General features: G+C 36.5%; 1 protein-coding gene across 2 annotated transcripts in view; it reads left to right on the forward strand.

Annotated features, from left to right (window-relative positions):
- Ep300 (E1A binding protein p300) overlaps positions 1–13,506 on the forward strand; it is an 80,071-nt gene that overhangs the window by 15,283 nt on the left and 51,282 nt on the right. For both annotated transcript variants that reach the window (XM_046429250.2, XM_046429249.2), the window contains exon 2: positions 6,322–6,959. In XM_046429250.2, the coding sequence (XP_046285206.1) occupies positions 6,322–6,959 (638 nt within the window). The remainder of the gene's footprint in view (positions 1–6,321; positions 6,960–13,506) is intronic.

A 13,506-nucleotide genomic window follows, 5' to 3' on the forward strand; every position in this document is an offset into this window, starting at 1 on the left:
TGGCTGATAGCATTTGGGATCATAAATGTCAGAACTTTGAGATTTAATCAAAATAGTAATAATTAAAGTTAGGACTGTTGACAGTCAATAATAGACAAAGTGTTTTCAACACTGGAAAAAAACATAGTGTGTTTGATCATGGGTCAAGGTTTGTATTACTTTTTATTTTTTTTATATGGGGGATTGAACCCTGGGATGCTTCACCATTGAGATACATCCCCAGCCCTTTTAATTTTTCTTTTTAAATTTTTTTGGGGGGTGTTACTAGGGATTGAACTCGGGGGCACTCAGCCATTGAGCCACATCCCCAGCCCTATTTTGCATTTTATTTCGAGACAGGGTCTCACTGAGTTGCTTAGCGCCTCTCCATTACTAAGACTGGCTTTGAACTCGCGATCCTCCTGTCTGTGCCTCCTGAGCTGCTGAGATTACAGCTGTGTGCCACTGTGCCCAGATTTTTTTAAAATTTTAAGACAGGATCTCAGTAAGTTGCTTAGGGCCTTGCTAAATAGCTGAAGCTGGCTTTGAACTTATGATCCTCTTGCCTCATCCTTCCATGATGCTGGGATCACAGGCATGCACCACTGCTCCAGGCATGTTTTAGTCAGCCTTTTCACTGCTGTGACTAAAGGACCAAACCAGCACAGTTGTAAAAGAGGAAAGGTTTAACAATCTACATGGCTGAAAATATAAGGTTTTTAAATACAAGTAAGATACCTTTAATATACTATTATAATGTTAAATACCCAATTAGGTATATCATATGCAATTATAAGCTATCTGGAAACACTTCACTATTAATAAATATATTTAATATTAGCTATTTGTACCTTGTCTGTTTGAGCATGTGCAATGAATATGGGAAATGTACATGTTTATTAAATGAAGCTGGGCCCATTGACACAGATTGTAATCCCAGCTACTCAGGAAGCTGAAGAAGAGAATCCAGTTCAAGGCCAACCTGGGCAATTTAGCAAGTCCCTGTCTCAAAATAAAAGGATGGGGATAGCTAGGGATATAGTTTAGTGGGTAGACTGTTTGCCTAGTCCTGGGTTCAATTCCTAGTACCAAAAAAAAGTTATCTATTAAAAGAGACCTTTATCCATCTTATGCTTATAATTTGGTAAAGAAATAAGATGCCCACAAATAATTTAACTATAAACAGATGGGAGATAAGACATGAATAGTTGAGGTTTTAATAAAATGGGCCATTTTGGAAAACAGCAGTATTGGGATCCATTTTTGAATTGAAACCAGAGTATAGATCTCATGGTAGCAACTACAGTTAGAACTATTGAAATTAAGTTTAGGATTACCAGTTTAAAAAAAAAAAATCAACCCTCAAACCTTTATTTTCAGTATCTACTACTGTAGTAACTGACCCCCTTTCATAGGAGACTCTAATTTGTAATGTTAAATATTTGTATCAACAAGAGACAGCAAGCAAGCAAGCACACTAGATTTAAGTGTAGTGCAGGTTAAATCCTCAATCTAGGGCCAAAAATTATACTTCCTTATTGCTGACATCATTATTACTTACACTTATCCTTCCTCAGTGAGATCTGTACATTTAGTTGTTATTTACTTCTGAGATTATTGAGAAAATAAATTATGAGAACCATATGTGATGTGCCAAGTATAGTGCTGGACATATTGAACATGCCTGATAAATGCTTGTCTGTCTCCTAATAGAGTAAGTGGTTCTTTTAAATAAAAATAGGTAACATGTTTATAGTGTGAAATATATGCCAGACATGTTCTAAGCACTTTATATATTAATTCCATCCTTATAAATAAGACAGGAAGTAGGTATTTGCCTATTATACAGAGGTGGAAACTAGATTGGTTGTACTGTGTATACTTTAGAATTATCTGATTTCCCTGAAAAACTTAGGATCTTGGGCTGGGGTTGTGGCTCAGTAGTAGAGCACTTGCCTAGCATGTGTGAGGCACTGGGTTCAATCTTCAGCATCACATAAAAATAAATAAGATAAAGGTATGTGTCCATGTACAACAAAAAAAAACAAAAACAAACTTAGGATTTTTGAGTTGGTAATTATATATATGGAGTACAGTGTAATGTTTTGATATATTTGCTTTGGATTTCCTATGTTAATAGTTACCACCTGCAGATAAGTTTTGTTTTCTTTTCAAACTTGTGATTTTTTTTTTCCTTATTGTTCTACTTGAGTACTCTAGAACAGTATTGAATAGAAATAGTGTTCTTTGGGCTGGGGGTGTAGCTCAGCGACAGAGCGCTTGTATAGCATGTGCAAGGCCCTGGGTTCCATCTTTAGCACCACATAAAAATAAATAAATAAAATAAAAAGGTATTGTGTCCAACTATAACTAAAAAATAAATATTAAAAAAATAAATAAGTAAAATAAAGATATTAATAGTGTCCAAACTACAACTAAAAAAATATTTTTTAAAATGTGGTTGGACCTTTATTTTATTAATTTATTTATATGTGCTGCTGAGAATCACCTCACACAAGCTAGGCAAGCGCTTTATCACTGAGCTACAACCCCAGCCCAATAATATGGCGCTTTCTTTATGGAAAGATTAACCAAAGATTGATTTTCTCTGATAATAATGGAATTATTTAGGACTACCATGTGCCCATTACTGAGCTTCAAGTATTTTCAAGCCTCTCCCTTTTCACTGGAGAGGTATTTTAGGGGTGTGTGTGTATATGTTTCTTTCTTATTGAGATGGGATCTCAATTTGTTGTCCAGGCTGGCCTCAAATTTATGATCCTCCTGTCTTATAAGAGTCTAGAGTAGCTAGGAAACAGGTGCAAGCAATCATGTCCAGCTTTTAATGGAGTATTTTAAAGTAAATCTCAACCAGATCCTTTGACAGAAACTTTAGTGTGTCTCAGTAAAAAGGATTTATTTAACATTGTTGCTATATCATCACACTCAGTGATTAGTCATTTGTTAATATTACCCACTACTCAGTCTGTAGTATATTGTGATTTCAGAAGGTGGTTTTACATTTGATTTGTTCAAATCAGAATCCAAATAGCTCCAGTTGTTGAATCTTTTATTCTTGTAGTACTGGGGATTAGACCCAGAATGCTCTAAGAATATAAAGAGTACACCTAAACTGCATCCCCAGCCATTTTCATTTTTTGAGAGAAGATCTCACCAAGTTGCTGAGGCTAGCCTCAAACTTGTAATCCTTGTATCTCTGCCTCCCAAGTCGCCTAGGGTTACAGATGTCTGTCACTGCACCTGGTGTATCTCTTTATAGTAAACTTTTTTCTTTTTCTCTCCATGCAATAATTTGTTGTAGAAATTGAGACAGTTTCTTTTTGATTATGGTTGGAGTATTTTTTAAATTTTTATAGTTGTAGATGGACAGAATGCCTTTATTTTATTTATTTTATGTGGTGCTAAGGATTGAACCCAGTGCCTCATGCATGCTAGGCAAGCGCTCTGCCACTGAGCCACAGCCCCAGCCCTGGTGGAAGTATTTCATTGGGTGTTTATCCATTTTTGTATGTTTTCACATTTTGCACAAAATTAATAGCATTGCTTTACTTATTTATTTATCTTTTAAATAAACATTACTCTTTATCACTTTGAGGATCGAACCCAGCGCCTCACGCATGCTAGGTAAGCGCTCTACCACTGAGCCACAACCCCAACCCTCATTGCTTTATTTAATTTATTTATTTATTTTCATTCATTAACCTTTCCAGAAGTTTTTTATTACTCGCTTGAAAGAGTCATTGTTTAATTTTATTGATACCCTATCATTTGTATCTTTTATGTTCTCTTTCATTTTAAAAAAAATATTTTTAGTTGTTGATGGACCTTTATTGTATTTATTTGTATGTGGTGCTGAGAATTGAACCCAGTGCCTCACGCATGCTAGGCAAGCACATTACCACTGAGCCACAACCCCAGTCCCTCTCTTTCATTTTTATCTTTTACCATTTTTTCTGTTCTTTTTCAAATGTAGTAACTTGGATGTTTACTTCCAGAATTTTTATCCTTATTTTCTAACATGTCTTTTAAGTTTTGAATTGTTGTGGATGGAGATTAATTTTTTCTGTCTATGTTCAGTATGCTGATGCCAACATATTTTCTTGGGTAATCCAGGGGAAATGTAAAAATTGGGCATAAAATATGATCTTGTAAATAATATAATTAGCAGAAAAAATGAAGAAAATAACAGCAGTTTATTAAGCAGTTGTCTTTTTTGGGTCAGGGTTTGTTTGCTGTGGTTTGAACCAGGGCCTTGAGCTTCCTAGAGAAGGTTCATTAACACTCAGCTATACTCCCAGCCTGTAGTTGTCTTTGAATAAAGCTTTAGGTGAATTTTATTTAAAACATTGTTTTCAAGCTATTCATAGTTTATTATGTTTTCATTTATTTGTTTGTTTATTTTGGTGCCTCAGGAGCACTCAACTATTAAGCCACATCCCAAGCCCTTTTTTGTATTTAAGAGACGGGGTCTTGCTTAGTTACTTAGGGCTTCAGCCTCCTGAGCTGCTGGCATTACAGGTGTGCACCACCAAACCCAGCAAATGTTTTGTTTTTATAATGGAGAGGCCCATAGGATTTTTTTCAGTAGGAAAGAGAAAGATCTGTAAAAGTCTGGGTTCTAAATCATATCCTGAGATTTTAGGGTACAAATTAGTTTAGTCAGTTTCTTTATGACCAGATGCTTACTGTGATGGGCACTAGGCAAGAAATTGGTGTGTAATGGTAGGACTTGTGCTTGTAAAGATCTGCTGTTTAGGTAAATGGGTGGGTTGAGGGGTAGGGTAGTAAGGTAACAGGGAAAGGGAAGAAAAGCAGACATAAGACACATAATTTCAGTGATAAGATAGAATGCTCCAAGAATATGAAGGTTACGCAGAAGAGGAGTTCTTAGGAACCAATTCTAATTGGATCAAGTAGATCATTAAAATGGTAGTTTGTCTTTAAGGTTTAGACTAATTTTTTATGGGATATAAATACTTATTAATACTTCCTTTCACGTGAGCTCTATTTGAAGAATTAAAATGAAAGAAAACTCAACATCTCAAATGATATTAGGTTAATACTGTCCATAGTCTTGCCATGGTACATTTGGTGATGTCTGGAAATGTTTTTTGATTGTCACAGTTGGGGTACAGGTGCTACTGGCATCAAGTGACAAGACCAAGGATCTGCTGATTATCTTTGTGAGGGGGGAGATATTCTGTACTGAGGGATGGTGTGCTCTACATTGAGTTACATTTCTAGCCCATCTTTTTTTTTTTTTTTTTTTGAGTCAGTGTCTTAAGATGCCCAGACTGGCCTTGAATTTGCAGTCCTTCTGCCTCAGCCTCCAGAGTAGCTGTGACTATAAGTGTGTGCCACCACACTTGGTATTCTGCTGAGCATACTATAGTCATGAGACAATCTCCCCTCTCCCCACAACAGAGAATTAGCTAGCCTAAAATGCTAACAGTGTCCATGTTAAAGAGCTTCGTGTCAGTCTATAATTTGTATCACCTTGGCTGATGATCATGATGGGGTGGTTTATGTTGAAGGGGTTGAAGCTGTTTCATATTGATCTGATTAGATTTTGGTTAAGGAAAACTATTCTGTAGACTATGGGTCATATAAAAGAAAATATACTCAGTTGGTTAAGGCCCTACTCTGTGGTAGGAGCTTGCCAAAAAATAGTGGACAACTCTTGTCTTCCTGGAGCTTACACTGAATTTGTAGATTTCATTTTATAAATGGATGGTTTTTTTTTTTTTTTTTTTGACTGTGTTTGTATATCATAACATTTTAACTTGTTTTTTTAAAAATATTTTTTATTTGTACAGGGACACAGTACATTTATTTTATTTAATTTTTTAATGTGATGCTGAGGATTGAACCCAGTTCCTCACACATGTTAGGCAAGAACTCTACTACTTAGCCACAACCCCAACCCAAAGTTTGTTGTTTTTATTTTGAATTTAGTTTGTTTTAACTTCTAAGGAAGGCTGGAATAATAGTTGCATATCTTTTTCATGATTATTAGTATAAATTTTTAGCAATTTACCATGATGGGTATTATACCAACATTCAATCCTTTTCCCCCTTGGTCTTATTTTAGGTACAATTCTTGGATATTTGAATCTGTTTGTATAACCAGAACCCCTTAATTTTTTTTTAGAATGGAAAATTGTAATACAGATAATAAATAGGTGATAATCCATGGAGTGAGGTTTGGAAATGATATTTAATGCTTACCCAGAACCAAAATACAAAGAGGTTTATGATTTTGGTTGTGTGAGACTTTAACTTTCATCTTTCCTCCTTTTTTTTTTTTTTTTTTTTTTTTAGATTTTGGATCTTTGTTTGACCTGGAGCATGATTTACCAGATGAATTAATCAACTCTACAGAATTGGGATTAACCAATGGTGGTGATATTAGTCAGCTTCAAACAAGTCTTGGCATAGTACAAGATGCAGCCTCTAAACATAAACAGTTGTCAGAATTGCTACGGTCTGGTAGTTCCCCTAACCTCAACATGGGAGTTGGTGGCCCAGGCCCAGTCATGGCCAGCCAGGCCCAACAGAACAGTCCTGGATTAGGTTTGATAAATAGCATGGTCAAAAGCCCAATGGCACAGGCAGGCTTGACTTCTCCCAACATGGGGATGGGCACTAGTGGACCAAATCAAGGTCCCACACAGTCCACAACAGGTATGATGAACAGTCCAGTAAATCCACCTGCCATGGGAATGAACACAGGGATGAATGCTGGCATGAATCCTGGAATGTTGGCTGCTGGCAATGGACAAGGGATAATGCCTAATCAAGTCATGAACGGTTCAATTGGAGCAGGCCGGGGACGACCGAATATGCAGTACCCAAATCCAGGCATGGGAAATGCTGGCAACTTACTGACTGATCCACTGCAACAGGGTACTCCCCAGATGGGAGGACAAACAGGATTGAGAGGCCCCCCACCTCTTAAGGTAAGTAAGTGCCCTTTTAGTTTATGAACACAATCAGTAACCATTTGATTGTTCCAGTTACTGATTTACTGTTCATATTCAATCTTAACATTGTATAGTATTTCCTGTGTGTTATATGTCAGTGATCTCTTGTGATGTCAGAGGTTTTTTTTTTTTTTTAATTTTTTATTGTTAGCTGTTCAAAACATTAATGTCAGAGGTTTTAAAGAAGTTCTTCTATAAGTAAAAACATTGATTTTACAACTGACTAGTGATAGTTGGCATTATACATCTTTAAGTAGAACAACTTGGAGTGGCCCTGGTTTTTTAAGTAATTTATTGGATTTTTTTGTTGTTATTAACAGGGAATGAACCCAGGGGTTCTTAACTACTGAGCCACATCCCACACCCCCTTTTTTTTTTAAAGATTTTTTTTTTTTAATATTTATTTTTTAGTTGTAGTTGAACACAATATCTTCAATTTATTTATTTTTATGTGGTGCTGAGGATTGAAACCCAGGGCCTCGCCTGTGCTAGGCAAGTGCTCTACCACTGAGCCACAACCCCAGCTCTCCCCCACCCCTTTTTTATTTTTTATTTTTATTTAGGGTCTTGCTAAGTTGCTTAGAGCCTCACTAAGTTGATGAGGCTGGCTTTGAACTTGCAATCCTCTTGCTTCAGCCTCCTGAGCCACTGGGATTACAGACATACTTGAAAGGCTTTTCTTTTCTAGAAAGCCCACTTTCTTAGCTTTATTGAATACTAAAAACATTTTAAAGACCTTTTAAATGTGTATTCTGCCTACATTCTAAGCATATCATTCCTCCTCTGTTTTTCTTAAAAATATTTTTTTTTCTTAAAATGGGATCATGCTATTAATGGCCAGTGCCTGTGGTTAATTATTTCTTGAATGATAGAAGTCTTCACTTGGAAGATTGGAAATGGTTAAGATTTTCACAGGAGTCCAAGCAAACTTTCTAAGAGGGGTACTTGGAACAGCATTAAGAATTTTGTTCTTTAAAAAAAAAATTTTTTTTTTATTCTTGAGCAATTTGATGGGGGCAGAGAATGCAAGTATGAATTTAAGGCATAGGGACAAACATGGGCTGAGAAACTAAAATCACATGTAGGTAGACAAACTTTCCTATCTTCTTTCTTTCCTTCCCTCTTCCTTCCAGCTCCATAGTATAAAAAAATAACAATTTAGGAGAGGACTGTGGTTACCATACCTGCTCTGTAGATTCTGCTTTTCTAACACTTGTTGTGGCTATTTCAGTGTAACTTACTTAGAATATTTGGAATAAGAACCAGAAGGAAGAAGATAGCCAGGCACGCTTATAATTCCTGAGATTTAGGAGGTTGAGGCAGGAGGATCACAAGATTGAGGCTAGCCTGAGCAAATTAGCAAGGCATTGTCTCGAAAAAAGAAAAAGAAAAAAGGTTTGGGAATGTGGATCAGTGGTAGAGCATCCATAGGTTCAATACCTACTACTTGATTAGGCATTATCCCTTGTCCAAAACAAAGCAAAACACAAAATGAGAAAGTAAAATACCTCTTATAGATATTTGCCCTCCTCATGTTTGTTTATATTCTTTTTTTCTCCCCTCCCCTTTCTCCTTTTTTTCTTGCTGTCCTGGGGATTTTACCCAGGAACACTCTACCTTTGAGTTATATCCCCAGCTCTGTGTGTTTTCGTGTGTGTTTATTTTTTAAAATTTGAGGTAGGGTTTCACTAAATTGCCCAGGCTGGCTTCAAACTTTCAATCCTCCTGCCTCAGCCTTCTGAGTAACTGGGATTACAGGCTGCCATGCCAGCCCAATGTTTATGTTTTTGTGGAGAGAGGAGCTGTATGACAGGTATTAAACCTTGACTAACTAATAAAATATTTACTTTCTGAGTCTTGTCTTTTGTGCTGGAGATAGTGCATGAATTTAACTTCATGGAACTTACTTTCTACAGGACACACAAGGGAAAAATGTCTAATATGCCAAGCAAGTGCTATTGGGGTGTGTGTGGGGGGGGTGTCAACTGTGAGAACAGTTAGGTAGGAGTGGGTTATTGTTCTTGTTTTCATCTAAATCACAAATTTCTTGTATCAGCATTATTTCAGGACCTGAATAATGGCAGTGAACAAAACACAAACTCCTGTCCTTAAGGAGTTTATATATACATATTTTTTAAAGTTTTTTTTGTTTTTTGTTTTTTTTTTAGTTGTAGATGAACACATAGCGTCTTTATCCAACCCAGTGCTTCACACATGTGAGGCAAGTGCTTTACCACTGAGCTACAGCCCCAGCCCAGGAGTTTATGTTTTGATGGAAAGGGACTAAATTATTGGAGTTAAGGAAGAGGTACGCATTTAAGATCCAAGTATTTTTATAGAACATCTAATTTTTTCTTTATGATAGGAAGAAAGGCCTCCTAAATTTTCCTGTTGAAGATTAAAATAAATCCAAGTCAGAGTATTTAAATTATTAGCCAGCACTTGCCCCCTTTCACTTTACAAGTCCTAAAATTATCTTATAGGGGCTATGAACAGCAGTTGTGGAAGATATGATCATGCTGCTAATAGAGATTTCAGTTGGATTAATACTGTATAAATTAATGTAAGGTTTTTATCTACTATGGAACTAAGACTAAATTCATTCAGAAAATCTGTTCAGGGACTGGGGTTGTGGCTCAGTGGTAGAGTGCTTGCCTCACTGCATGGGACACTGGGTTTGATCCTCAGCACCATATAAAAACAAATAAACAAAATTAAGGTATTGTGTCCATCTAAAATCTGTTCAGTGAGAGAGCCTTTATGATCAGGAACACGAAGTTCAAAATAGATATTGTTGAATAATCTCAGGTCAGATGTGGTGGTACACACCTCTAATGCCAGCCTCAGCAATTTAGGGTCTCACTAATTTGCTTAAGGTCTTTCTATCTCAAAAATTAAAAAAAGGCTGGGTTGGTGCGGTGACCATAACTGTAATCCCGGTGACTCAGGAGGCCAAAGCAGGAGGATCCCATGTTTGAAGCCAGCCTCAGCAACTTCGTGAGACCCTATCTCAAAAAATTAAAAGGGCTAGAGATGTCATAGTTAAACACCCCTAAGTTCACTGCCCAGTACCAAAAGTAAACTAATAAATATATTAGACTGTATAAAAGTACTTAAATTAGTGTTAAAGAGTCTTAATAGGTATTTAATATGTGCTAGGGTTAAGTTTGTAACAATAGTCTTAAAAAGAAATAGTTTAATTCCATCATATAGGTAAGGGAAGCAAATCTCATGAGTTGTAGAGAACTCTTGCTTTTGTGAATTAAAAGCTCATTTTAATTGCTGTAGTTTAGTACCATTCAGTTATTATGATTCATGTATCAATCTAAAGCCTACACAGCTAAAAAACAAAGTGATAATGTTTGCTGCAACATTTGTACAATCTTCATTGCTAGAGTTATAATAACAGCAATAGTCATGACTACTTTCTGTAATCCTTTCCACAGTTCTCCCTTAATGATCCCTGGCCCCTTCACAGACAATCCTGGAACATCTTTATTACTTCTTACTTTGTAGTCTTAGGTCTGGGGAAAAAGAAATCCTAACCCATGTTTCCTCTGACTGGTTGATTTACATACTTTTGTTACCTGGATCCAGTTAGGTTCATCTCCAAATTTTTTTATACCTTATGACCTATGAAAATTGGTGTTTAGAATAACAAAAATCATGAGTTGGAGGTGTAGCCCAGTGGTACATGCTTAGCAAACTGAGGCCCTGCATTTGCTCTCCAGCACCAAAAACCAAAACAGACAAAAAGTCTCAGGGGGCATTCATTCAATTGAGTATTTGCTTTAGGAGTAATCTCCTCCTGGGCAAAACAGGAGTGTTAATGTCAGTTTTGGAGCTCTTTTAAAACTAGCATTAGTTTGTGATGGCCCTTGCCATGTGATGTTGAATCCTGAACTGTAATGTTTTTAAACTAAGAGCTATTATTATTGCACCTCTGTTTTAGAACTTGAGTGGCTTTGGTTGAGCAAGTAGTACAGCAGGTAGGAAGGATTAAGGGTTCATTAGGTGGAAGGCAGGGAGGGAAAATCCATATGGAGAGAAACTGAATAATAGTGTTATAGTGTAGGTTGGATGGCTCTAGTCTCTATTTGCTATTAATTGTGCTTTAACACAAAGACTTGCCAGTACAAATATATAACCTGGACATTTGTGAATCTGCTTGATAGCATGAAACATCTAAATTGATTTTATTATTTCTTGAACCTTGAAATCACATAGTATTGACTTGCATTAACTATGGTGTGTGCAGCTCTGACTAAGACTTAACAGGGATTTTTGTCCCTGTTGTAAATGTTACTAAAGTGTTAATATTCTTTACCTTTTCATGCTCTGCTTTTTACTTTTCCTCTTTATCAATGTTTATCTTTTTCTCCCTCTCTCTCTCTCTTTCTTTCACGTGTGTTGGTTCACTTGTGTTCCCCCAGCTTTCTAGGTTTTGTGTGTGTGTGTGTGTGTGTGTGTGTGTACGTACTAGTAGTTGTTGATGGACCTTTATTTATTTATATGCCGTGCTGTGAATTGAACCCAGTGCCTCAAACATGCTAGGCAAGGGCTTTACCACTGAGCCACATCCCCAGCCCTCTAGTTTTAATATATTGAAAACAGAAGCAACCTGTAGAATCAGAGTTTTTTGGTGGGGGGAGTGGTATTGGAGAATGAACCTAGGGTGCTTACCCATTGAGCCGCATCCCCAGACCTTTTTAAATTTTAAGTTAGGGTCTGTGTCGCCTAGGGGACCTTGCTAAGTTGCTGAAGCTAGCTTTGAACTTGGAATCCTCTTGCCTTAGCCTCCTGAGTCCTGTGACTACAGGCATGTGCCATCATGCTGAGCATAGTCCCCTTCAGTTTTTTCTTCTAACTTCTTTAAACTGTGCCTTCCTGGTCCTTTGCTTTTTCGGTTTAGAGATGTCTGTGTGGTAATGGGCAGTTGAACATCTGGAACACATTAGCTATAGGGAGGTAACAAGATCAAATAACTACAGGGTAGCATAAATTAAGTACAGTATATTTTCCTCCTGTTTTATGTGATAGGAACTAGGAAAGGGGTACAGGAGATAGGATAGTAATAGGAAGATTGGTTGTATTGTATTTTCTAACTAGCAGCGTAATTCTGAGGATGATGAAGTAGGTAAGAAAAAACAGAGAGTCTCTGACATAGTGACCAAAAACATCAGGAATAAAATATTGCCTCTTGACTAGCAATCAGTGCAGTTTGTGTATTTGAGACTTTAGTCTTATAGAGAGAGAGCTTGGAGTATGTAGGTAATACCTCATGACTGAGGGAACCAGCAATGTCAGGAACTGGTTTAAATTAAGCTGGTCTAAGCAGGCAAGGTAGTGTCCGTGCACATAGTTGTGAAACACCAGATTATACTGGGATGTATCTGAGTAAAGATGTTAAGCTCACTAACAGACACCAAGGCAGCTTACAAATTCCAGCATTTTATTTACTCAAATAGTAGACTAAGCATAATTTACTATAATTTTTGAGCATAATTTATTATCTCTTTATCAGTTACTGTCATGCAGATGTGATAATTTTCATACTGTCTCTCATGAATATCCAGACTAATTAAAGAAACAAATGAAACCCAGTTCCCCCACGTGTAAGCATGCATACTGTTGGAATATAACTATTAGTACTTTAAGAAGCACATTTAGCAACAGCATTTATTTTAAACTACCAAACATATCCTGAATTCCTGTTTCTGTATTTATTTGTCCCTGTAATCTTCCTGACCAGATTTATTTAGAATATTCCAATTATTGGAGAGGAGATTGAATCAGTAAGTTTTTTTTTTTATTTTGAATGATTTCTGTTCAGGTCACCCCATTCTATTATACTGTTTTCCAAACTGTGCCACTCTCATTCTCATTTCCCCATCATCATCAGTGCATTGACCAAGTTACTTATCTCTTAGTTTCTTAATTACATTTAAAAATGGAACTCATTTCATGTCATATTTATGTAAACAGAATATAGAAACTGAACTTTATTTATAGAGGTTCATATATTTTTTGTGGCTTTTATAGTGTTATTTCTCAAAGTCAGTAAAGTACGATTTTGAATGTTTTAGGATGTCTAGATGATAAAGCTACAAAGTTAAATGAACTGAGGTTCTTTCCTTGTTTTGGTCCTGGGATTGAACCCAGGGGTGCTAAACCACTGAGCCACATTCTCAGCCCTTTTTTTATTGTGAGATAGGGTCTTGCTAAATTATTGAAGTTTGCCTTGAACTTGTGATTCTACAACTTCAGCCTTCCGAGTTGCTGGAATTACAGGCATGTGCCACTACACCTGGCTAGGTTCTTTCCTTTTTGTGCATGGTCTAACATATAGAAGAGGCACATGTTCTAACACATAATCATCTATGTCATATGTGATTTAAGGCTTGAAAACATGGCAATGTAAAAAAGGAACTCTATAATTATAGGACAATAGAGGATTCATAGTAGCAGCATTCAAAATTAAAAGGATGAGCAGAATCTGTATAGGTACTTGTTAATTATGGTT

The sequence above is a fragment of the Marmota monax genome, unplaced genomic scaffold (assembly GCF_021218885.2).
Source record: "Marmota monax isolate L192 unplaced genomic scaffold, Marmota_monax_Labrador192_F-V1.1 WCK01_AAM20220418_F8-fsc00051, whole genome shotgun sequence".
In the NCBI taxonomy this organism is placed as follows: domain Eukaryota; kingdom Metazoa; phylum Chordata; class Mammalia; order Rodentia; family Sciuridae; genus Marmota; species Marmota monax.